The 27,096-nt window shown below is 40.3% G+C and overlaps 1 protein-coding gene across 1 annotated transcript in view; it reads left to right on the top strand.

Annotated features, from left to right (window-relative positions):
* The window catches only part of TG (thyroglobulin), a 145,237-nt gene that overhangs the window by 18,129 nt on the left and 100,012 nt on the right, over positions 1–27,096 (top strand). The window contains 16 exon segments of the mRNA XM_050321686.1: positions 846–1,088; positions 1,425–1,562; positions 2,135–2,212; positions 2,609–2,721; positions 3,641–3,752; positions 4,895–5,095; positions 8,909–9,118; positions 11,232–11,386; positions 11,894–12,050; positions 13,244–13,468; positions 18,090–18,239; positions 19,799–19,969; positions 23,770–23,892; positions 25,181–25,296; positions 25,902–26,010; positions 26,654–26,851. Of these exon segments, the coding sequence (XP_050177643.1) occupies positions 846–1,088; positions 1,425–1,562; positions 2,135–2,212; positions 2,609–2,721; positions 3,641–3,752; positions 4,895–5,095; positions 8,909–9,118; positions 11,232–11,386; positions 11,894–12,050; positions 13,244–13,468; positions 18,090–18,239; positions 19,799–19,969; positions 23,770–23,892; positions 25,181–25,296; positions 25,902–26,010; positions 26,654–26,851 (2,499 nt within the window).

Here is a 27,096-nt window from a genome sequence, read left to right as displayed (position 1 = left end):
CAGGATTACACAGTGATGTAAATGACTTTCAAGAATGCCTTCAAATGAAGCAAGAGGGATTTTCTTTACTGATTCATACTATGTGGTCAAGACTAACAGATATCTCCTCGAAGTCACTAGGAAAAGAGTGAGGCCAGCACTGAAGTTTGGTGATCCTCTGTCCCATTAAAGCTGCTGGGCCCTCTTTGGGGTTACTTCAGTAAATGACCTATATTATAAATGTCATCACTCAAATCATTCTCATCACGTAGTATTTTTCCAGCTGTGAAGAAGAGACAGAACAATGAATGGCAAACTACCAGAGATTCCAGTTCTGTGGGCAGGTGGAGAATAAAGGGGATGAAGCAGATTATCAGAGTCATTTTGGAGGAGCAGCTTTCATGGAGCTGGTTCAGTGTGTTGAGATACCCTTTCTGAGTTAGTAGATGTATGGAGAGGACAGGCCAAGTGTCAGCTGCTAAGCTGAACCCAAGGGATATATCTTCATTTTCCTTTCTGACTCTCACTTCTGATCATCCACAGTTTTTTATGGCAGCAACTGAAGGAATGCTTTGTGGAGACATATTAAGTCTGTTTGTAACCAGTGAGGACTTAATTTAAAATCATCAACCATTTGCCCCATGACTTGAAGAATGTTTGGGCGATTCCTGGTACTCTCAGACTCTTGCTGTTAAATAGCTAAACATTTAACAAGACCAGTCCCCTTCACTTGCTTCATTATGCAACTCAAAACTGTGTTAGTGCAGAAGGAAGCAGACCATGCTAATTGAAATACCAGCTAGTTTTCACGTGAAAACCTTTACTGGATTTAGATGAAAGTTGTTAATATACCTTTGCTTCTGCAGGTCCTGGTATATGTGAAGGTGTGAGGCAGAAAGCCATGAAATTTATGGAGGAGGCAGAGCAGCTCATCTTAGCCTCAAATGAGTCCCGCTTTGCTTTTGGAGAGAGCTTCTTGATGGCAAAAGGGATACAACTCACAGACAGGGACCTCCTGCGCTCTGCTCGGCCCTATGAGCCACAGGCACTGATCTCCCAAAAGCTGCTCTCAGGCAGTGACTCTGCTCTCCAGCTGGCTGCCTGGTCAGGTGGGTGAAAGGGAGATGAGAGCTCAGATAAATGGAGTCGTGCCCAGGATCTGTGCAAGAGTACTTGGTGTCAAGTGCAACTTTGCTGAAAAGGAGGTGCCGCTCAGCAGATGTAATTAATCAGTGTCATTAACCTGCCAGCCCAAGAGCTGATTTCAGTTGTCTCATACATATGACACACTGCAGATATAAAATCTAGGCACTTACCAGCCTTTATGTACTTGCAAAATTATTAATTTGTCTTCTGAAGTACAGAGGACATTCAGTGTTTTTGCAAATGCATTTGAAATATCCTCTATTGGCCACTAAGAGCTTTCTTTTACTTCTCTTTTATAGTCCTGCACTTCTATTGGCAGACTCACTTTTCTTCAAAAGGTTCTGCTGGGGAAGCAGCACAGCTGGGATTTCTCCCTTACATCCCACAGTGTGATGGCCTGGGAAACTGGGAGCCAACTCAGTGCTATGAGAGCACAGGTGAGCAATTCCTAACAAGATACTCTGGGATGGATGAACAAATCAAAACTAAGAAAAATTCTAATAAAAAGATAGAAAACCAGGATTCTTGTAGTCAAGCTGGAGAAAGGTGATTTGGTCTACAAGATGTGTGGAAAACTGACTGGAGTGAGGGACTCATGTGGCAGCTCATTGGGGCACAAAAATTAGTAGATATTCAGTTGTGTGCTGCTAGTTGTGTTCCTTGGGGCTCATTCCAGGGGCTGGTAGTGCTTAGTAGCTTCATTCATGACCAGGATCATGAGATGGAGTGCATCCTCATCCAGTTTGTGGATGATGCCAAATTTCTGGGAGTAGATGGTATGCTGCAGGATAGGGCTGCAAAGGGGAAGTCTCACCAGAGCTGCTACATTTTCATTCTCACCACCGCTCTCAGGTGTGGTCTACTGATCCCTGGATAGCAGAGTTAACTGTGACTTTGATTTACTGGGCCCTTTCTATAGTTCTGCTGAGGCTGAAAATCTTAGCAGTATGCAACAAAGCACACTGCAATACATCATTTATAAATAAAACTGCTCTTCTTCCCTGGCCAGGTCATTGCTGGTGCGTGGATGAGAGAGGACGTTATGTCATGGATTCCTTGGTCTCACGCTCAGCAGAACTTCCCAAATGTCAGTTGGTTTTTCTTCCTAAATATTTGTCTTTTCTTGTTCTTGTGAATTTTAATATATATTGAAAATTCTAGTATGATATGCATGAAGTAAGGCTTGCTTCTAACTACTGCAAGGAAAGAGAAAGGGATGTTATGCTTATTTTGCTAATTCATTTCGTTTAATTAAGTGTGATTTTGGCTTGCATGATTTGAGAGTGGACGCTCTACTGTTGGTGACCCTGCCTGAGCAGGGGCATTGGACCAGCTGTCCAACCAGATATCTCCAGATGTCCCTTCCAACCTCAGCCATTCTGTGGTTGTCAAACACTGATCAGGAATTCCCTGCCTGGAGCCTATTGCAGATGTGTGAAGGAGATGGTGATGTAAATGTAAATGTATGTTTTCCCTCTCACAGGCCAGACTTCATGCCAGCGATCTCAAACCAATGCATTAATTTCCAGCTGGAGACAGAGTGGCTCAAACCTGGATGTGTCTGCAGCTGATCTGTTCATCCCCGCCTGCCTTGAGGTGATTTAACATGACTGAGGGAGGAAGCAGGTTGGCTCACACCATGCCAAAGTCCTGTACACTTTCAGCCCATGATCCTTAAGCATCCCCTTGTGCATTTATTAACCTGAAAGAAAAGGGTAAGGCGAAACCAACAGCAGGCGTTGCACTGCAGAAAGCAGAACTTAAATAGTTCTGAGGTGAAGACTGGGAAGAGGAAGCTCTGTCCCTGCCCACGATTCCCTCCCACAGGCTGGCTGTGCCTGGTGCTTTTGCAGAGCTGTGCTTGAAAGGCACACCTTAATTGACTGACATTTGGGGGCTCTTTCTTCCTGAGCTGTGAGAGAATGACAGGAGAGCTGGGTGCAGATATCTCAGAGTAGGGTCCATGATGCTCTCAAAATGTGGCAGTCAGCAGGATAGAGGTGGGCAAGGAATAGACATTTCATGTAATAGAACCATTATCATATACAATCATGTAATCATTTAGGTTGGAAGACCACAAAGATCATCAAGCCCAACTGTTACCCCAGTATTGTGGAGTCTACCACTAAACCAGATCTTTAAGCATCACATGTACATGTTTTTTAAACATATTTCAATCCAGGATTTTACCAGAACTTTATCTCAATGGGACTTCAGTTTGCATCCTATTTAATGTTTGGACTCGATGATCTTAGAGGTCTTTTCCAACTTAAATGATCCTTGGTTCTCTCAGGGACTTGCCTGTGTATAAAATTAGATAGATTGTACTTTGTGGTTTTTTTCAATGTGTTATATTAATGGACAAATTAACACAATAAAAATACAAAAAAATAAATACAATAAAATAATGTAAATAAATAAAACATTTCAACCAAACTTTGGGGTTTGGATTGAGGCATTTCTGTTATTAAAACACATTGCTCTGCAATGACATGTCCTTAATTTTGTTTTTAAGACAGGAGAATACTCTATGCTACAGAGATCCGACACAGGTATTTGGTGTGTGGATCCTGCGTCAGGAGAAGTATTTCAGCGTGGCAGCAAGGCCTTGGATGGCAATCCCGAGTGTGAGTAATGCTTTACCCACCAGCTGAGGTGCTTGTGGAGATGCCTCATGCTTAGCAGCATATGTGCCTCCCTTCTCAGAACGCTGCCTGTGAAACTTGGGAGGTTTGTAGGTTAATTCCTCAGTGATACACTGAAAGCAAGCACATCAACACTGAAAGGGTGTCTGAAAATAATTACCCCTTGCTTTCATAACACCAAAAATAAACTAGTTTAGACAAACTGATTGAAAGGCTGCTATCCATTTTTTTTAACTTCCATTTCTTACCACCGTAGAAAATATTAAGAGTTTTCTAAGGCAGTGAATTCTGAACTGTGGGAGCTGGGCCACATGCAGACACTGAGACCATTTGGCATGGTCCTCCACCACTTTATGGAATTAGACCTTTAATACCTTTATATTGTCTTCCAATAAAGACAGAGAACTGTTGAAGTCTCATAGGAGATGGTTGATTCAAGAAGTTAAAGAATTGCTGTTTGCATGAATTGGGATGCTCTGCTCTCCTGAACAGTACAGGCAGCCCAAGAGCCCACAGTTCTCTCGTGCTTGTTCTGCAGTTCTTTAGCTACTGGTTTTCTGCAAACGAAATTAGTAAGAACAATACTGTCTCAAGTTCAGATTGAACTTTTTGGATCTTCTTGTCAGGGGGTGGTTCTGCTTGCTCGTGTCCCTGTTTTATGTGAGACCATAAATATTGGTTTTTCATGGCTATTTCCCCCCCCCAGCTTTCTAGGTATGAAACTAGGACATATTAACTATTTTAAAATGTAAATGATCATATTATTAAATTTAAGATTACCTTGATCAAAATTTTTTGCTAAAAAGTTTAATTTGATTTTTTAAGCCTTTTAAAATCAGTATCTAAACGATACACTATCAAATTTATGAAAAAAAAAAACCACCAGAATGTTTCAGTTACTTTGTTTATGTAAACCCATATAACTTACACTTTATTCTTTAGAAAAAAAAAAAGTGAGTTTTTTATGGTGGAAGTAAAATTTCCCATTTCTATAATAATTAAAATTATTTATAGTTTCATGATCATTCATCTTCCTTCCTTCTGACAAAACAGTCTGACAGCACTGTTCAGGACAATTTATTGTCTCCTACTCTGTGTCTTGCAATGAATTTCTCTCTTTAAAGGTCCCAGTTACTGTAATGTGCTGAAGTCTAAAACTGTTTCACGAGATGCTGCCAAAGGGTACATCCCCCAGTGTGAGGGGGAGGACGAGAGTTTCTCGCCTGTGCAGTGCAGCCAGGACCAGGAGAGCTGCTGGTGTGTCTTTGGCAACGGAGAGGAGGTGCCAGGGACACGAGTGAGCGGAGGGAGACCAGCATGTGCAAGTGAGTTCCTGCTTGAGGCACATGAGCGAATCCAGGTCTGGAACTGGACCCAGATCCTAAATTTTCCCACTCTTTGGTTGTATCTAATCTTATTTCTTCAGACATGTAGAGACTTTTGCTCAAGCAAAATGTTTATCTTTGCCTGGGCACGATGTCCAGTTTTCTTCAAGGGCTTTGTCAGGGAAATATGAGAAGGGAATGGATCTTTGACTTTTTCTTATTCATAAAATTGATTGAATCAAACCAGTTGATTTATAAAACCCAGCTATAAAGTCAATCTGAACAGCTTGCTGCAAACTTGAACCTGTTCCAGTCTGAGCTGGCTCTGGGATTAAAAACCATTCAGCTGACTAAAATAAAATTTGAAAAATGTATGCTTCTGCCATTCCAGCTCTTGGCTTGTGATCAGAACTGTGAAAAGGATGTGCCAAAACACTGCATATTCACAGAGTATTTCCTGCATGACCAGAGCTGTGTAGCACTGATACTCACTCATGGTTTCCAGTGAGATGTCCAAATGGGAGGCATTTGAATAAATTTAATTTACAGTGGCCTTTATACATCTTCCCATCACTGAAGTGTAGCAAAATTAATTAAACTTTCTACAAGGCTATGCTCCAAAGTGTAATGATTAGTGGAAACTAATGTAAAAAGATGCAAAAAGGAAACCTTCAACTGGTGTCTTCAGGACACTGCTGTTTCCATAGTTCATTTGTTGGTGGGATTTCTTTTCATTTGTTTGGTTCGGTTTGGCATTTTTTGACAAAAATTTAGGGAAAGGAGACCACACGATAAGAAATTATTTCAGTTTCCTATAGTGATTCTGATATATAAAGAGCAACACGTGCTCATTCTCACCAAGCAAACAGTACATGTGGCTCATGGGGACATGGTTCAGTGGTGGACTTGGCAGTGCTGGTTAATGGCTGGACTCAATGATCTTACAAGTCTTTTCCAACCTTAATGATTCTACAGTTCTATGATACAAATGCCTGATTGTGTCTACCCAGCTGCCTGTAAGGTGTTTTAATCAACTAGGCAGCTGCTCAGCCAACTTGGAAACCACCACCAATTTAATTTTCTTTCAACTCTCTTGCATCAATAGAGAGTTAGGAGGATGGGATTTTATGAGTGGCCAGAAGGAGACCCCATGGTTGTATCTGCCCATGCTGGTGGTGATGTGTGGAGATGCCCAAGCAAGCTCTGAGGAGATGAGCTCCAGAGAAAACTCAGAACTAGTTGTAAATGTTAAGTCCTTGATAACTCCTTCTCTTCATGAAAGTTCGTTTTCTAGATTTCCCCCTGAATTCCAGCAGAATTTAGGGAATATGTTCTAAGAAAAGTGTAAGTGTACCTCAAGATATGCCTTTAAGACGATTTCACATTTTGGGTGCATATCTGTTGTTTTTGGGATCCTGTAATGCTGTACTTTTCCTAGAGGAAACACTGACTGAATGATTAATGACCTTTCTTTTTTCAAAGACTGAGCTGAGAGGGAGAACTTCTTTGAAAATATAGTGGAAACCTGGCTTAACTGAAAGCTATTTGTTACACTCTGCATAGAGATTGAAACAGTCTTTAATGATTTTCCTGGATTTTGAAATAACAATGGAACTTTTCATGATAAACAACTTAGTAATTGTGTAAAAATAAAGAAGAAGAAGTTTCTTTTCTCCTCTGTCTATCCAGCCTTATACCTCTAGTCCTAGGAATTACTAACAATCATTCAGGAAAAAGGAGTACTGTCTCACTACTTGTCTGTGAGCAAAAGAAGCTGTTTTGGAGGGAATATATTATAAACTTCTTCTTCAGCATCAGAACAGACAGCTGTAAACAGAAAGCAATAATTCACAGTGCCCAGTGCATGCAAGTTTTTCATTAGTTTAATCATTTCCATCAGAGGTAGATTCCAACTTCTAGTTGACATGCACTGGAGAGATGATGCCAAGTATCCCTGCAGTCCTCACAGGCATCTGCCATCCTGATGCCACTGCCCACAACTCTGAGTAGAGATAGAGGAGAGAAAGATTTCCAGAGAAGGACCCTGGAGGTTTTAATTTCCTTGTGGAAATCTTTAGAACCACCTGTGAAAGAGGTGTCAGTATTCAACTGGATCATGATTCACTCCTACAGGACCAAGAAACAGAAGAATGGCAAAATAGTGCAGGCTTGATAACAGTAGTAAATGAAGTGACATCTGTAGAGGGATAAATGAGCAAATTATTGGTGGTGAGCTGAAACATCTGAACCACACCAGGAAGCCATTGATCTCTTGGGCTTTGAGGAGTGGTTATTTCCCTGGTTCATAAGACAAATCTCATTGAAATAAGCAGTAAAAGACTGGTGGAAGCATACAGCTGAGACTGGATATGACTTGCTGGATGTAAAAATGTGTTAGAGCAATTAAGAAACCACAGGTTGGTTTTTACATACTTTGTATAAAGAGATATTAATGCAATTAACACATGACTGTGGATGTAGTTTAAATGGTCAGGATAAGTATTACTGTCTCTTTTACAGCGATATCTTTTTGGTCCTAAAATTTTGGGAGGTTTATTAAAAGTTTGTTAAGCAAGGATGCCAGGTTTCCACCTCTACTGAGAAAGAGAGTCTGGCTACAGAGTCAATGAGTGAAGAGAAGGAATGTACTGGCCCCATTAACACAGTTCTTGCAGAGAACATGCTATAAAGGAGACTTAGAAAAAAATGCATTTGGAAATTCAGCAAGACAGATATGAGAGCCTTTTATTTTGTCATTGAAATACACAGGATTGGAAAACAAGGATATACTGCACACACTGAATCCCAGATTCATCCTGCATTGCTTTAAACTTTAACCGAGGTGGCTGCTAAGTTATGGAATTAATCTTCATATCTCCAACAGAAGGGAAGAGGAAGGCTCAGACCTGAACTATCATCAGTGTTTGCCTCCCTCCAGTGATTAGGGATTTTGGGGCTGATCTGAGCACTGCAATTTGGAAAATGGTGTATGTATACACCAAGGAAGTGAATTGCATGATAATATCTTTTTCTTTATATTTATTTCTAAGCATGGAAGTTCTTTATTCTTCCTATGTTTTGTAGCTCTGGAACTCAGAAATGTTTAATTATTATCATATATTTAGTAGCTCGGTTGGGATTTGGATAATACTGAGTGAAGCAGTTGGTTTGTACTGATTTGTAGAAATTAATTATCATTGTAGTTAACCTGCTAAAATAGTCTGTCACAGTGGGGTAGCATGGTTGGAATGACTGTACTGATGCAGAGTGAGTTGATAGGAAAAACTGTGCTCCAATTCCAAAGCTGTATACTACTATTTCTATATGTATTTACTGTATATGCTGATCTCCTGGGTCACTAGAAACATCCTGGTGCTCTTGAAGGCACCACAGTCATGAGCTCCTGATCTTAAAAGTTTTCAGACTTTAGTCTAAAGGGAATTCTGATAAGGTTTTTTGGCCCTGCCTGTTTCCAGTAGATATCTTTTGTAAAGGTTTGTTCTGCTGATGGTTGGAAATCTCCTTCTCATTTCCTGCTTAAATTTATTCATGGCTGTTTAAAATGTATCTGTTCTTAGAAACCATACACATACCTTTCTGGATCCAATGCATTACCCATCAAAGCCAATAATGTGCCTTTTGCTCAGCTTCAGTAAACTGAACCATACTGACATCAAACCAGGTCCAAGCTGTTAAGTGGGAAATGCAGAGAGTGCTGTCTATGTTTTCCCTGTTGATATGAAGGGTTTATGGACTTTTTACTACAAGTCATCATATTATGCCACTAATACATATCCCCTTTCTCACATGAAGGTCCGCTGTGTGCTCTGCCCTTCGGTGCCTCATCTGTTCCCAACGGAGCTGTATTTTGTGAAAATGTTTCTGGACAAGCTCCAGGAGTCCAGCAGTGCCAGCTGTTGTGTCGTCAGGGCTTCCACAGCGCCTCTTCCAGCACCTCCTTCCAGTGTGACGTGCAGCAGCGGCGGTGGGTCCAGGCTGCCCCGCTCCTCCAGGCCTGCCAGAGTATGTCACAGCTGCTGGGGGTTGGGAAGGGCTCAGAGCAGGGTAAACAGATGCACAAAAATCAGCTTTCATCAGAAAGCTGCTGTGTGAATGACAATAATAGGGCATAACAGTTATAAGGGAGTTGCTAAATTGAGGTGAAGTAGTTTGGTCCTGTCTTCTGCCATCCTCACCTCTGGCTCTTGGCTGGCCCCTATACCAGAAACAGCCCTGCTTGCCTGCAATAATATAGCTATAAATAGCTATTCAATCTATTTGCAGATTTTTCTTTGTTAGTTAAAAGATGCTGGTACCATAAGTAATTCTGATGGAACTACTTAGTCCTGAAAGAACAGATGAGGGCCAGATGTTTGAATTTGGCAGAACTTGACTGTTTATTTGTATAATCAAGTCACTGTTACTTTTGCATCTTTTTTTGCAGCAGCCTGTTCTTTAAGATTATTGTTGTCTTTGTTGACTGACTTCTGGTATTTTTTGAACCATTTTGCTTTCAAGAAAAAAATATCACTTTAATTCTTGGAAGAATTCGTTGTGTATTCAGAACTCATTTACTTGGATACTAATGTTGGCCTTTTCAATTATTTCAAATAGAGATATTTTCTGATCAAAATGGCAATTTATAGCAGTGCTGGACTTTGAGAAATGCAGGTTTTGGTGTCTAGTTTCCAGCTACTTTTCATTTTCAAAATAGGTTAAACACATTAATCAATCTCTAGAATGAATTAAACTCATTCTGGGACTCACATTTCCAATTGTATGCAGGTCTTCTATTCCAAATGCAAATGTTTTTAAACTTTAAATTTCAGACTGAGACTTTTGTCTGTGATTGTGTTTGTTAGGTTTTTTAGCATGCTATGAAATAACTTCTATGTTTGCTCATGGCAGTTGAATAACTTTGTAAGGACAGAGGGGAGTATGTGACAATCTGCTATAAAGTTTAATGTAAGTCGAGGACTTGCCCCAACAATTTGTGTTTGAAATAGGGTATAGTTTTAAGGAGAGAGAAAAAATTCCCAACACATCAGAAGGTGACTGAATTAACTTCACAGTAATGGAGAATTCACCAAAACAGTTAGTAATTTGTTCCAATGGATAATTATCCACATCTAGAGATTGTGATTTTTCTGTCCTCTGGTCCCTCCCATCATTCTCCTTGGAAGCTCTCCAGGCTTTCCCACACTCGTTTTTGGTGTGAGAGATTGGGAATTTTGCTCCAGCAGTGACACTTGTATGTGATGCAGTGAGAGTCTGTAGAGGAGGTGAATGAGGGAGAGCTTTGCTGCTTGTCCAGGCTGGTGGGATAAGAGCCAGCTCCCTTCAGAGGTGCAGTGACAGCAGGACAGTTGTGCTGAATCTGAGATAACAAACCCTCCATGAAGCCTGGGATTGTGTTACTCCAGGGAAGATAAGAAATGTGCATCTCTTTTGTATATTGCTAAAAACTGACTAAATAGATTTTCATTTTGTGACTGATGAGCTCACAGATTTCTCATCGATTTGTGTGATTTGCAACATTTTGGTTGGCTCTTCTTAGACATCCATGTCCATGCCATTACTATGCAATCAATTCTCTCCTAAAACTTATTCCCAGTTAGTTTGACAGGCAAAACCCCATTGGAATTAGTAATAATTGCTTTCACCATTTAATTACTTTTTTAATATGAGTGTTTTCATGATTGTGTGTAAGAGAAGTGAAAGTTGACAGGCCAGTAACTCTTGTCTTCCTGTTTCTTTTCTAAGTATTGGCATAATGTCAAATTTAATGTAGTTCTCTGGAAATTCCTATATGCTAAGGATTGTGAAAAATCATTAATGATCCAGATTGTTCCTTATCCTTCTGTGAATTAGAGCTCCAGTGTAAAACATCTCTTTATTATTATATAACTGGGTAGCCTGGCTTTTTCCCTAATGCACAACATGTATATTTTTCAAGCTTGTCTCTTGCTACTTATTATTAACTGCTGACAGCTCTACTGCTTTCACCTAAAAGTGGAAAGATACTATTGATACAACATGAGAATGTAAAATCAATGTTGTCTTTTCTCAAAGTAACGCTGCAAGTCAGGTTCTTCATTAGTGAGGTTACTAAATGCCCTTTCTACTTAATTTTTAGAGCTCCAACTATTTCAGACAGTCCAAGCTCAAACACACTTCCAGCTACTCCTGCCTCCTGAGAAGACATGTAGTTCTGACTACTCTGGATTACTCCAGGCATTCCAGATATTTATTTTAGATGAGTTGAAGGCTCGTGGTTTATGTCACCTCCAGGTAATTTAAATTTCTTATTCTCTGTTGGTGTTAGGGTTTTGTTATTGTTGTTTGTTTGTTTGTTTTTGTTTTCTTTGGTTGGGTTTTTAATATTAAAAAAAAAAGGAAACACAACATAGACCTTTGCCCACCTGAGAGAGGTGGAAGAACAAAATGTGCCATGAATTATGTCAGGATTGGCAGCACTCTCATATAGATGAGTGGGAAAATAGGAGTTTTAGTCTCACTGACACCACATCAGCAGATCAGCTTAGTTGTAGCCATAGAAGTCATACCACATCAATCCAATATTTATTAAAAATTTGTTTCAATGGAAGAGAATATTTTGACTGTTCTTACAGTGAGTAAATGACTTGCTAAAATTATATTTCCTTGCATATCTGTTTTTACAGTCCCTTATGTAAATGTTACATCTGAGCATAGTATACTGCAAATGGATAGGGCAAGGCCAGAACCAGAAAGTTCTCAGGTTGGCTAACTGTGGTTTCATTTGATTGTGAATTTGAGGTAAATGCATTTGGGAGTACTGGCTCAGTTTCTGTCTGTGATGATTCCACTGTCTATGTTGAATGCCTGAGCACGGACCGCCTGGGAGTGAATGTCACGTGGAGGACTCAGCTGGAAAACATCCCGACAGCTTCTCTCCCTGACTTACATGATATTGGTAAGTTTTTCTTCCTCTGATATGTCTGTGGATTAAACCTGATTTGCTTTTAGTTGTTTTGCTTCCCTGTGTCTGCTCTTAGGAGGCACTAACAAGGGATTATAAATGCTCACTGCCTTTATAACACTGGTGTTGTATTTTTGAGATTTTGGTGTTGATGTATTTCTCCTTTCAGGCTGTGACCACATAGTGGAAAGGAGCCATAATTTAATGTTTTTTTCAGATAGCAGTGCCTCTCCCAGCTGCCTTAACTGGGACTGAAAATTACTTTATTGGGCATGAGCTGAAGTGTCCCAGATGTTAAATTTCCATCGGTCAAGTCCCTGGTGATGGAAAAGATTGTGTTTCTTATTCATTGTACTCTGAGAAACACAGTTCACACGTTGTCAAAAAATTAAATGATTTCTCCCAAGATTTTTTTTTTTTCCTTTTTCCCCTTTTTCTTACACTAAAGAATGACCCTTACCTTGGACATCCTAGAGCAACTGGCAGATCTTTGCTGTGGTTTCCATGCAAGTTAGGGATGGAAAGTAAGGAAATTCTTTCAAAGTAGTCACTGTTTTCCTTTAAAATAAAAGATATACATATCCCAGGTTCAAATTCCCTCTGTGGGCATATCAAGAATAGTAACCTGTATCGAGGATAGTGTGGCCAGTAGGGCCAGGGCAGTGATTGTCCTCCTGTATGCAGCATTGGTAAGACCACACTTCGAATCCTGTGTTCAGTTTTGGTTTTATATTAAATTTTATGTTAAATTTTTGTTTTCAAAGTGTCTAGTCTTTGAGGGCATTACCTTTTTGACCCTCTCCAGGCTGTAAACTCTCTGTATTACTAGAATTGTTTTTTTCAGGAATGACTGTATGGTTTTGGAAGAGACAGAGCAGAACCTACTCTCTCTATACTCATGGCACCATCAATTTCCTTTATGTTCCAACTTCCATTACCCTCTAAGTCAGCTTTGAGTCTTTGTGTTTGAGGTATTTTCTGGTGTATTCGAGCAGAGCGAGCAAAGCAAGGCTTTGATTTGATAAACACTGTACAGATTCATTTTGGTCTGCTGTTTGTTAAGATGCTTGTATTTCTGCATTTGCCTATGTTTTTAACTCTAAGGTCATCAGTTTCTATGTGGTTATCCATTCCCATATTGGAAATGTCTTTCATGCTATTTTGTTGTGTTTTTCTTTTCTCTTTAGAAAATGCAATTGTTGGGGAAAATCTCATTGGAGCATTTATAAAAGAGATTAAGGATGGTGTTTTTCTGCTGCATTTGGACTCCAAGCAGTTCTTAGCAGATTCTGTAATTGATTTTCCCCGGGATGAAGAGTTTGATCTGTCTCCACGTGTGCAGCTGGGATGCAGAAGCGGGTTTAGAAGGATTTCATCTCCAGGGAAAGCAGTCCCAAACTCGCAAGGGTGTGGTATGTCTCACTTTAGCTTTCCATTCTTGGATGTTGTCAGGAATCAGTGTAAAGCTGAAGTTAGAAAATTGTTGCACTTTTGTTTGTGGTTCACATGTGAAAGGCGTGAGGCACCAGCTTGAATGATAAATTTGGAGAGAGATGGGAATTAGTGCTTTGCTTACTGTTCAGTCCTCTTATCAAGCCAGTGGTTTGGAAATAGGCATCATGGCACTGACGCTGTACAGAAGGTTTTGGAAAAATTTTGGGGGATTATTTTAGATCTGTCTCGTAATTCTGTAGTTCTGTAATGTATGTGATCCTTAATAAGAGGATCTCACAAAGATAATGTAGCCAGTGCTTCAGATGATGGCACCTTACCTAGAATAGAAACCTAGATGCTGCAATGGCAGAAGTCCTGAGATTTTGAGTTCCTGGGCCAGGTCCAGCCTGCTCAGATGAAAGCTTTTTCAGTGTTGGCCAACACCCAGACCTCCCTCTTTTCTTCTTCCCCTTTCCTTCTGTTTAGTCTGCTTCCTTGGAACAGGCTGCCTTTCTGTCAAAATCCTGCTTAGGGCTGCCAAACCTACCTTTTCCAAGGTTCCCCATGGCTTTGCCTGGCTGTGCTGGGTACCAGGTCGTGCTGACAAACTGCCTTTGCCTAAAAAGCTCTACTCTTGTTTCTGTCAACACCAACTCTCCCACAGTGCAATCCTGATTGGTCTTGTTGGCCCAGTTGTCCTCAGTGAGTCTGTGTCTTACTTATGCCATTGGGGTGCATTCATGATGTCTTTTTTCTGGGGAGGGACAGAGGAGAGAAGTACCCATGTACATGTAAGAGAACAGTAGCACATATTGGATAGGTTTTCCAATGCGGGGAATATTTTCAGATGGGAAAACTTCAATACTGTGCAGCTTTAAGGTAGAGAACCTAAGAGTAAACTTGGTGTGCTGTTTCCCTTTAAGTTCAGGAGAATTTCCTAATGCCTGGGCAAAGTAATCAAGTGATGAATCAGTTCTGAACTGCTGCAGTTTCCAGCTTGGACCTTTAAGGGTAAATTGACTGCAGGTTCATGCAGAAAAAAATATTAATTCCTACTGAGAATCCAGAGTTTTTAACAACTTGTAGCTACTTAACACGATGTAGTGTTGTACTGATTGGAATGATCATTATTTTTTAAGTAGAATCTATCACTTAGAGCAGAACTTACAAAGAATTGGATCTTTCTGCCAAATATTTCCTGCCAGGGGTAAAGGCCTCTGGGAAGCAGTGAATTAAGTCACCTTGTGAGTTAATTCATATGTATTTGAATGAACTAGCTGTGGAAAAAGTCAGTAAAACAGACATCATGGAGATGTGGAAAGGAGACAGTTTCTGCTCCAGCTTTTGGCAGAGCTTTCAGCAGAGCGTTCATGCTCTAACCTGCCATGGTGTGCCTGCTGCTGGACAGTGCTTTGTGTAGTAGGACTGTATATTTTATTCTGAACAGGGAATTTAGGAATTCAGGTTCTGGTTCCTCTAAGATCGATCCATCTATCTATCTATCTATCTATCTATCTATCTATCTATCTATCTATCTATCTATCTATCTATCTATCTGTCTATCTGGATATATCTTGATCATTCATCCTGTCTGGATCTGTATCTCTATCAGAGACTATATCAGTAGGAAGTATCACCTGTGACTACAGAAACCAAAGTTGTATGAGGGTGGCAGAGAGTCTTTATTCTCTTTCCTTTTCTGTTCCAACTTGTTGTTGAAATACAAATTGGGTTTTCAGATCCTGAGCATTTTTGTTTGGTTGGTTTTATTTTGCTATCAATGTACTTTACCTTTCCTTCAGGAAGCATGGTCAGCTCTTAGTAGCAACAACTTCCTTGTGGTCTCAATAAGCTTAGTATTTTCATCTAAGAACATACAGCTTGCATGAATCTGTCTCTTCATCTCATATATTTCCTTTAAAGTCATCTCTTTATTTAGATTTTCATTTATTGTAGCTTTGTTTCAGGTTTTCCTACCTGCAGCTAATACATTTATCATGTGTTAGTTTTTGTTATGTGACATTTTTTCTTAGTCTCAGTCTTATACTGAGTTATATCATGCCACAGGTATCTATGAATATAATTCCTTAAGAGGTATTGGAGGTATAAATTTTATTTTAGCTGAATTTTAATGAGACAAAAGACACTTTCTTTGCTCAGGTATGTGTCAAAAAGAAGAGAGCTGGAAACTGTCCAGGAGAACTTTAGGAACATAACTCTTCTACCCCTATTTATTTCACGAGAAAGCCTGAAGACTGTTTGTTACTTAGCTTTGTTTTATTGTACGTTTTTATGCTGATTCCTCTTATTATTTAAAATGCTTGGCAGTTCTGTCAGAGTTGCTTTGAGCAGAATATAACCCAAATCAAAGAACATACTAGATTTATAGCTGAGCCAGCAGCTATAATGCAAAAGACTTCATTTCTAATAGTCTAGATCAAGAATCTGGTATCCCAAAGTTTTCCAGTGTCCCTGGAGGGAGTAAAGAACATTGGACAATGATCAGTTGTGACAGGTTTTGATCTTGCTTAGTGTAGTGAGAGCTGATCTTAAGTAAAAGGAAACTCTTGTGAAGTGAGGTGTCCCTCTGCAGTCACTCCAGTGAGTTGCTCTGTAACCTGGATTTTGCTACTGAGCAAGTTGCTCCCCTGGTACACAGAAGCCTGAGTCTAGCTAGAAGTGAGACCAGGTTCCAAATTTCCTGTGCAGGAGCAAGGGATTAAATTTGGGGTTTATTTTTATTTTTATATTTGATTTTCTTTTTTCTTGTTTTTAGGGATACAAATCTTGGGCCCAGTGCTAACAACCAGCTCTGAGATTTTGGCTCAGAGCTGTTCTCTAGTTTCTTACACTGTTAAAATGTGTGAATGTTAAAGCTTGAAAGAAGTACAATGTGGTGGTTTATCTGACTTTTAAGATTGAACTGAAGTTCTATGGGATTGTGTCAAATGTGACCTGTGGCTGAAAGTACCGGTGCCCCCAAGAGTTACAGAGTCTAAAAAATGTGTCTCTGCACCAAGAGTTTTTACTGCTCTTTCTGTCCTTTCGCCAATGTGGTGTGTGAGATGAAAGGGAATTTTACTTAAATATAATAGGAAACACAGATGTTTCTTTCACATTTTGATTAAAACTACGAAAACAGGAGAATGCTTTGAAAAGCTTAATTTGTTCCTTTTTAAACTGTAATTGCCTAATGAGTCTCCTTCATTCTTTGCTTTTGTCTTCAATTTAGGCATGGATTGCTCATTTCATTTTAATTTCTACTGTTGTTCATTTGCAATGAGGATGATCCTTTTTTCATGTGTTGGAAACTATTTAAAATGTATCAGACACTCTTGTGTATTAAATAATGTGCTTGTGAAAGGAGAATTCTGTATAATCCAGCATTTTTTTACGTTGTGTAATTGATTTTAGATATGTGTTTTACCTACAGTAATTGCCTTGATATGTACTTGGAAGGAAAATTTCGGTCTCACAGTTGTATCATCCTAGACCTTCCCATTGGACCATTTACAGCAGATGAAGGAAGACATGATAATTTTTCTACTAGCTGTCTTTGTAGTCTGTTATAATTTAGGTGCTCCTATAAGTTAAATTAATTTACATTCTGGTGCATTGGCCAGAACAGCAATTCATCATTTGGGTTGTGAGGATGGCCAATTTTCCATTACTGTTTCTCACTCATGTGAGCTTAAACTGCTGCCAAGATGAAGGGCAAGAAGAGAAATTAAGTTTTGCACCTTGTCCAAGTCCCAAAATATACATTTGATAGTGTTTTGAACAAAATCTACATCTGGAAAGCAGCTGTGAAATAACAAGTAGAGATGTTGTCCTGTAAACGTGTCTGTGGCTCTTCTGCTTTAATGTTCATTTGAATACTCTGGAGGGAAAGACAGTATTCCATGACATCCCAGAAGAAAGTTTTCTTCATAATAGGCAACAGGTCAGCTGGAAATATTGCTCCTGATTGTTTTGAAAATGATATCTATATGGACTAAGAGCATCTTTTTGTTTTGTGTTTGGGTTGTCATGTGCACAGCTAGTGACTCTTAATCCAGCCATTACTGTTTAGTTTGGAAGTACTTAACAAAAATTTCATTACCAGGAATTGTGGATGAAAGCATTACCATATGGTGGGTTTCTGTACGATGGTTTTGGAGTTTCTGCTCCAAGGAGCCTTCCTGTTTCTGTCTGTAGTGTTAGAAGTTGATCTGTTTGTAGCTTGTCTTCCTTTGTTCTCCTTCACAGCTTATCCACAAAGTGCATTATCTTATTACAAATGGATTTGACAAACGGAAATCAGACCTGGGTTTGGCATTTCCGAACAGCTTCATGTGCACTAATTCAAGAACAGGTTTAGGGTGATCTGCAAAAACAGACCATAGCCTGTATTCCTATCATTGATAAGTTTAATGATCATTTAAGGAGTGTTCACCCTTGTTATACCAGTTAGAAATACATACATTAACAGCTTGAAGCCTATGGCAAGTCTAAGATAAGATATATTCATATATACATATACACACCCACAGATGTGTGTACAAATGCCCAAACTGGTTGAATTCCAAAGGAGTAATAAGGTGATTGTTCTCTTTGCAGTTGTTTGTCCTCCAGGCAGTCATTTCCAGGACAATGAATGCATTCCCTGCCCTCTTGGCTACTATCAGGAGCAGACAGGACGTTCCTCCTGTATCGAGTGTCCTGTGGGCAAAACTACCAACTCCTATGGGGCAATCAGTACTGATCACTGTAAGTTGGACTCATTTTTTCCCATATCCTTTATATTCTGGCTTCCAATAACTAATGTTGGTTTTTTTTATTGCTTTGTAAGTTAAAAGAAAGAAAAAAAAATCCTCCCTCTGGGGCTTTTTGGATGGATGCGATCCCTTCTGCATACGTTCAGAGGCATTTTACAAAGTACAAACTGTCTGGTGTTTTAACCAAAAATGCATGAGAAGCAAGTGGTCAGTCTTATCCAGGATGTTGTGGTTCCTTTAGACGTGTTCATTGTCCTCAGGAATGGTATCTGAGTGTTCAGTATCAGTGAGAAACGTCTCATGCAGTTGATTTGTTGCCGCTTTCAGGAACACTAAAGCACTCTTATTCTGTGCAGCTCTTTCCCCTTCAAATACAAACACTTCTCAAAAAACAATTATTCAGATGTTCACAGAAGTTGGTGAATTCAGCTTAAATGACTTATTTTTTCATGCAGTTCCATGCAGAAAATCAGTTATTAAGTCCAAATTCAGTTTTGTCTGCAGAATTAACTTATGGATACAAATGAAAGCAGCAGGAATGGGTTTCTTGGGAGTGTCATTGTCTACTTTTTCCTCTTTCAACCTGTTTGTTCTCTTAGGTTGGATAAAAAGATCCAGTTTTATTTTAATGCATCCTAACATCAATTAGTTTTTACCTAAAGTTGTACATATTCATTTCCATGTGTATTCCCTGTGTAGGTGCTGGGCTTGTGTCCCTAAAAGTTTGGTCTTTAGGATTTTTTTACTGCACTTGGAGTTTTCCTTATTAAACCTGGTCCCCCCCTTGTTTCCACCTTACCTGTGTGCTGTATCTCAGTGCCAGCCCTCTCCAAAAGTCCAGGTTGTACAGATTAGCTTCATGCTTTCTTTCTTTCCCTGCTGTCTCCTTACAAAGTCTGAAAAGTTTTTCTGAATTAAGTGGTGTGATGGCTCTTGTGCTGTTGTTCAGGGCATTCTGCAGACCCTCTGCAGCAGGCACTGAAAAAACCTGCATGAAAATACAGTTCCTTCTTTGCTTTACCCCTTTGCTTTACAGTACTGGAGATACATCGACAGAGATTTGGTCCATGGCAGAGAATCCGAAAAATGTTTGAAACATGAATTGAAGTAACAACAAAGCAGCGAGACTACCATGTTTTAGAGCATAAAACACCATGCAAATCTTAGCTAATTTTCAGTGAAGTCTCTGCTGTAGTAAGGGGACTTTTGTCCTACAGCAATGGAACGTTGTCCTACTGCATTGAGAGGACCAAAATAAATGGGCACAACTGAAGCACAGGAGGTTCCCTCTGAACATCAGAAAACGTGTTTTTACTGTGAGGGTGACTGAACACTAGCACAGGTTGCCCAGGGAGGTTGTGGAGTCTCTGACCTTGGAAGAAGGGTAAAAGCCATCTGGATGTGGTCCTGGGCAACCAGCTCGTGGTGGCTCTGCCTGAGCAGGGAGGTTGGACTGTACAACCTCCAAAGTCCTGTCCAACCTCTACCATCCTGTGAAACCCAGTGACAGCATTATCAAAGCACCTTTTTTTTCTTGCTTTCTTGTAACAGGTATCACATACTGTCAGAGCAATGAGCAGGGGCTGCAGTGTGATGAAGATGGTCAGTACAGACCTTCCCAGAAAGACCCTGACACTAAGAAATACTTCTGTGTCAATAACTTTGGAGCAGCACTGGACTGGACTGGAACCGAGAATCTCCTTACAGATGACCAGTGCATGGGTAAGTGCCAGAAGAATGTTTTGGATATAGTTTGACTCCACATAAGTAAAACCTCCTTTTGAAGAGACTAGTCACTCCACAGCTTATGGGGATTCAGTTTCCCATAGTTGTGGCCTCTACCTTAAGCCACATTTGGGAAGTTATTTCTGGTAAGGGAAGAGTGAGAAGCAGTTTTCCTGCACTCTCAGATGGCTAACAGCTTTTGATGTGTGCTGACCTCCTGCTCTCTGCTTGGAAACCCAAAAGAATAATGAGAAGGCTAATGGGAAAGAAGCAGAATTATTAATTTCCATGTAAAATTATCCCTCATGACTGTATTCATGGGAAATAGACTATTTTCAGCAATGATCTCACAGCTGTGACATAGCATCACTCTCTGGGCTCCTGCTGTAAAATATCTACCTTGCTGAGCATATCCTTGCAAGCTGGACAAGGTTACTTCTGCTTGAATACAGCTGTGAAATGCTGGTTCTCAAGGATGAAAAGTTTGAAAAAACAAAGTCATCCATCAAACAGTCCCCAGACTGCCTACAGTAAGGTCTGATTACACCTCTCAGCCTCAAAGCTTTTGCTTTTTTCCAGAAGTTTTTATATACTCATCATATGACTGGTGTTGAAATTAGTGGAATATTCTGTTTGGAATCTGATGTCATGGTGGGCTTTGAATTAGACAATGTCTTATGACAAGTCTGATCAGTGGAAGGAGTGTGAAATGAAATCCCTTAGTTGTGAAGAGGCTGCAAAACTATTTTCAGCTAAAATAGCTTTTTTTTCCCTCTGAGCATACTGAGAGACTGATCATAGCTATAAACATGAGGTGTGAGCCTCTGTTGCTCTTGATCATGGGGCAGTTGGGATGTTTCTCTGGGCAAAGGATTCAGGAGTTCAGTTCTCATGTTACTCCCCTTGAGCCTTCCTGCGTGGGCATTTCTGAGTCTATCCAGGATGGAGCTGTTCTAGATACCTGTGCTTGTTTTTGTGGATTGTGCTAGACGATGTCACTACAAGTATTTGTGACTGTTAAAAATTTGGGTTGGAAAAACCCAGCAACAATGTATCATAAAAGATTTTGAGTTGGTAGGAACCTTAAAGATCATCTAGTTCCAACCCCCTTCCATGGGCAGGGATGGCATCTAATAGATCAGGCTAATTTAATTTCTTTTTTTTTTTTTTGTTTAAAGATCATGCTGCATTTTCAGAAAGCATTATATGAAGTGAAACTGTTTGTCTCTATTTTTACTTTTCCCCCTGCCCTTGCTATTTCCCTTAACTGAATTCTGCACACAGCAAGACAGCAGGGGCTGAAGGCTGACCTTGCTTTGACAGGAGGTTGGTGTTTGGGCAGGGTCAATAAAACACAGCTTGTCTTTGGCTTTTGAGTCTTCAGGCAGAAGAAGAATTGCCTTCTATGAAAGCACAGTAATAAGCTGTAACAACTGTTGCTTGTTCTTATCATTCTCTCTCTTGTTGTATTTTAGGCCACTTAATGTTTACACTTAACATTTATTACTTAACATTTATTAGATGGGGGTTGGGACTGGGAGACCTTTAGGGTTTCTTCCAACCCAAACCATTCTGTGAGGCCTGCCAGAGTTCAAGAAACATTTGGACAATGCTCTCAGGCACATGGTGTGATTCTTGGGGGTGTCCTGTGCGGGGGCTAAGAGTTGGACTTGATGATCTCTCCCAGAGTCCCTGCCAGCTCAGGGTATTCTATGATTCTGTGATTATATCAACATGAGTAGGACCTACAGCTTTACTCTAGTAATATGTGGGAGAGAGAATTTCTGCTCTGCACTAAGTATGTGAAATGGCTTTATGAATGCATTTTTTTTACCTTTCTTCATAGTAAAAAAAATAAAATTCAAGAATTATTTCGCAGTGTTTTCAGTTTCATGTTTCATTACACTTTCAATATTTTCTCTACTTTTCTCTCATATTATTGTATTTAACACATATCGTATTCAATAATATTGTATTCAATAATATTGTATTCAATAATGTGGGAGAAAAGTAGAGAAAATATTTTATGGGAGAAAAGTAGAGAAAAAACATTTCTCTTGAAAATGCAAGGGTGAAATGAAGTCAGAATTAGGGAGAAAAATCAGAAGAAAAGAAAAACATTTGAAAATGTAATTTTGTAAATTGCATTTTGCAGTAGAAATGAGAACAGTTTTTAACCAGGCATCACTTCTAGTTGCAGATGCAGAAGGGATTTAGTTTAGTGCAGAATTTAGCTAATGCTTATATTTCTATGCCCCATATTTCTAGGAGGGAAAAAGCTTCCACCTCTGTTTTCACCATGATTCTTCCCTGTCCCCATCTGGGCTGGAGTGCAAGGATTTTCTTGTTTTGACAGACCCTCTTGATTTTTTTTCTGAGCAGAAATGATGGTTTTATCAAAAGCACCTGCTGACTCAGCCCTGACAGCAATGGACATTTGCTTCTGATTTACTCCTGACTGTCTTGCTGTAAGAGTACAAGTGATTGTTTTAAGAACTTATCCATTTGACTTTTATTTTGTGGCTTATCCAGACATTTCAGGGACAGAGGCCTGTGATCTTCCAGCTTTTATTTTGTGGTTTATCCAGACATTCCAGGGACAGAGGCTTGTGATCCTCCAGCTGGACCTCTGCCTCCACAAGTGAAGTGAGGAGAAGGGCTGAGTCTCCAGCAGTTCCACATGCAGACATCTCCCACAGGCTAGGATCAGACCTGTGGGACTGATGCTTCTTACCTGCTTCTTACCTCTTTTAGGTCTAGGCCAGGTTTTGGCTGCAATGAGCCAGAGGTTTGTCTTCCCCGGGGCATTTAGAGAAGTTTGGTCAGCACAGAGATGATGCTATGTCACCATGTTCTTCCCTTAATCATAGACTGGTTTGGGTTGGAAGGGACCTTAAAGATTGTCTAGTTCCAACCCTCAGCCATGGGAAGGGGTAATGTGCTGTGCTCACTGAAATAGACTGATATATCAATGTGTGGACCCCCTGTGCCCACCCCCTTGGTAGTACAGGCAGTAGCAACCTGAGCAGGGTGGTGGTGGCACTGTGTGTCCCTTCACCAGTCTGTGATCCTCTTCAGGGCACAGCCAGGGCCAAACCCTCTGGAGCTTAAATGGATCCCTCGCTCCATTTAATGACCTTTGGGGTTTGAGTCTCTAGACCCCATGAGCCTTTCCTGGTTTGCAGACAGTGCTGCTTGCCAGACATCCTTACACTTGGGTGCAGAGGGAGCAGATCAAAGTGCTTGGTCAGTAGAGTGATAGTCAGGTTTTAAAAGCTGAAAATGAAGGAGCAATAAAACAGCATGTAGGAAACACTACCTTGGATATATCCCTGATCCTGAAGTCAGTGGAGATCAGGCTATTGTGCCCTTGGAAACAAGGCTCTTAGATTTCCTTTCTAACCAAGTGATGTCAGAGCTGGCTCCTGTGTCAGTGGCTGTTTTGCAGAAAGTTAGTTCCTCACATGACTCAATAGTTGGTTCAGTGCCTTGAACAAGGAATGAGAGATGGCAGGTGTGCTGCTGGAAGAGAAAGCCTCACTTCAATGTAAACTCCCAGCCCACTCCTGGCTAAATGTTTTTCAAAAAATCTTGTGATGCTTCTTTTTTTTCAAAGCAGAAATTCTATCCCCACTCCAGCTGTCTCCTGAGTTGTCTGTGGGTTATGGTACATCATTTAATGAGCAAGCCTCTTTCCCTACAGAATTCTTCAAGTTTTATTTCTTTGTAAATTCTGTCTGTTTGGAGCATGGGAACTGATAATAGTAGGTGGTTGGTTTTTTTGGTTTTTCTTTTAGTGCTCAGAAAATTTGAGAGAGTTCTTGCCTCCCACCTCATTTATGGATCAGAAGAAGCTCAAATTCTTCAGTCTCAGTCATTTGGAGGAGACATGCAAAGTGCATATTTTCAGTGCATTTCAGGTGAGAAAACTCTGATAAAATTTGTAGAGAGAACACTAACCATCATGGAAAATAATAATATTTTTATATGATGAGCTTATAATTAAGTTCCTCCATGAACTATATGTTCTGCAGTTTGGCACCAATTCACTACAACATATTTACAACTTTTGGTGACCTTGGTTCAGAGAAGAGATTGGTGTTCCTTTCAGAAAGAAGTAATCTGTAGTTTGCAATATGGATGAGAGCTGAGATTTAAACCAGAAACATTCATCAGACTTTGCAGATGTGCAGACAAAAGAAGGATTATGTGTTCAGGATATATGAAAACCAAGCTTTTACCTCTTCCCAAATTACTTGGTTGGCACATAGAAGAATAATAATCTCCCTTGCTTAGGAAGGGTGTTATAAGGAGTGCAAAGATAGTCCTCTGCCAAGTCTTGCAGTCTGTGCACTACATTGCATTTGGATACATCATATTTGCTGGTTTAAGTTGGTTCAAAATCCTCTAAAACCAAGGGGAATCACCTCACTTCTTTCAGGGTGCTTTGAGTCAGTCTCACCTTGTGTCTCCTCATGCTCAGGCTGAGGAGGGAGGCAGAGGGGATATGTCCAAAAAAAAACACCCTGGCAGTAATAACACAGGTGGCCTGCTTGTAGGACGGATATCAGAGAAGTCTGACAAATCAGTGGCTTTATGTTTTATTTTGGTTTATTTAATACTAAAGACATTTGGAAAAAAAATTCACCTGTGCTAGGAGCAAAGCTGTGGGAGCAAGTTAACAGTGAGTGTGTAAGGGCAGAAGGAACTTCAGCTGCTCCTAAATCTGGAGAGGGATGGCTGTTGCTCCCTTACACTGGCCAGGGCGATTCTGCAGAGGCAGCCAGTGTGACTGAATAATTTGGTGTTTCCCTCCTTCCTACCACCCCGATATTTGTCACAACCTCTTTCCCATGGGTTACTGCATCAGGCAGATGTCATGTGCTGGCAAAGTGGTTCATGAGAGTCCTACCTCAGGCAAAATTATCCAGCAGACATTAAATATTTGGGTGGGTGATTAGGCCTGTCTCAACTGTTTATATTATCAGGTGATGAACAACTTTTTGGGTGAATTTAAGTTAATTTAAAATCCTTAACCCTCTACTAAAATAGTTGAATACTTAAGTTCATCTGGCTAATGAAATTCACGTGCTTGCACTCTGACAGACATATGAACAACTAGGTAAGTGACAGTAAGCAGTGGAATTTGTAGGAAAAGTTTTGCATGAGAATTCCTAGGAAACCTAAGGCTTCTTCCTTGTTTCTCAGGCTGCGAGAGGGAAGATGCATGTGGCTTTGCAACTGTAACTCCTGCTGGCACTGAAGTTCTCTGTGAATTATACAGTGCTGCTGAAGTCAACTTCAACTGCACCACCTCTGGATTGGTAAGAATTGTTATATTGAAAAATATGTGTTTATCAAAATGCTGTATGTTCAATATAAGGGGACAAGATCACAGAAGAAAGGCAGGCTGTTACCTGACCCCTTGGACATTGCTGTTCCCTATTGCAGTAATAAATTCTTGCAAGTTGGTAAAGCAGCTACACCCAGATGTTTGCAAAAGTGACGTCTGGATGTCTTAGTGTTTAGTTGAAACATCATATAGCACTGTTGTTCCTAAAATATGCTGGGCTCCTGCAGTTAGGAAATCAGGTTGATTTAAAAAGAGGATTAATCTGGATAGTTCAAACTAGAAGTATTTTTCAGTTCCTTTCTCTAGCCCAGGGTTTGAACTGTGTGCTCTTTATCACTGTAATATTTTCCTATTCACTACTTATAGACACAGCAATGTGGCTTTGAAGAATTATGTTTAATAGAATAAAAAATGTCCATGTTGGATAGAATAAAAAATGTCCACATGAAGCTGTGGTGATAATAATCCCTATGTGTGCTAGTTCCTCCCTCTGAGTTTCTGAATAAAGAAAATGTATTTTAGGAGAGGAAATCAGTTAAGTTTTGTTTATTATGCATGACCTGTTTTCTGTCTCAGGTACAAGGTGTTTTGGGGAACCCTTCTGCCACTGGCGTTGGTGGCCTCAGCTGCCTGCTTCGTATCAGGAATCCAGAAGGAGATGCACTGATGGTCTATTTGAAGAGAGGTACCAGATGAGAATCACTCACCTAATATTAGACTCTGTGCCCAAGATGGTAGTTGCTATTATAAAGGATCATGATTAAATGCGGGGAGCATCTTTTTTTAAGAAGGCACAATACTTTTGAGAGCTCAACATTTAGTGATAACCCAGAAACCACAGCCATGTCATGCTTCCTAGAAATTAGGAATACAGCTTTTGTAAGCCATTTTGACAGCTTTTACTAACAAGAAGTCCCAAGAAAACCTTTAATTTTATCCAATGTATTATCCTATTCTACTCTGCTCTGTTGTATTATGATTTCTCCTTATTAAGTAGTTTGTTATTTGAGTATATAGGGCATTATATGATGATGATGATATAAGGCATTATTAGTGACCCTCCTAGCTGGCAGAAGCCTGAACTGCAGATGCAGTTATGCTGGCCAAATTACACATTTTACTTTTTTTAATGATGTAAGTTTGTATCTGGGAGTTACTAATGCAGTGCTTGAAAGTGGAATATTAAAACCTTACTGCATACATCAGTTTAGGAGCCCTTTGCTGGCAGTACGTTCTGACCAGCTACCCAGGTAGAAAGGCACCAAACCATTTGAAGCATCCCTTGAGCATCTCCTGAACGTCATTTTTTTCCCATTGTTTCTACCCAGGACAGGAGTTTAACTCGTCTGGACTCAAGGCCTTTGAGAGGACGGGTTTTCAGAACGTGCTGTCAGGCGTGTACCACTCCGTGGTGCTCCCGGCAGCCGTGGCGTCGCTGACGGACGCTCAGCTCCTGTGCCGGCAGCTCTGCACTGGGGACTCCTGCTGCGACGGCTTCATCCTGAGCCACACTGCCCTGGGGAGAGGTACTGTCCAACTGCACAGCAAAACCTCCTGCAGCAGGGAACCAGTGCTGAGTAGAACTCACTTTTGAGCACAGCACACCTACCTCTGTGTCATGGCGCTGTCAGCAGCTGTCTCTACATCACTGACAGTTTTTTGGTGTTGTCAGAATTTGAGTAGTACCCCAGACTTCGTCTGGAGCACTAGAGGTAGAGAGGTGAGGCAGCAACCTGCTCTTGGACTTTGAAATATCTTTTAAAGGATAATT

The sequence above is a fragment of the Myiozetetes cayanensis genome, unplaced genomic scaffold, assembly GCF_022539395.1.
Source record: "Myiozetetes cayanensis isolate MyiCay16 unplaced genomic scaffold, myiCay2020 scf1, whole genome shotgun sequence".
In the NCBI taxonomy this organism is placed as follows: domain Eukaryota; kingdom Metazoa; phylum Chordata; class Aves; order Passeriformes; family Tyrannidae; genus Myiozetetes; species Myiozetetes cayanensis.
The sequence above is the reverse complement of the archived record's forward strand: the minus strand, read 5'-3'. Positions and strand labels throughout refer to the sequence as shown.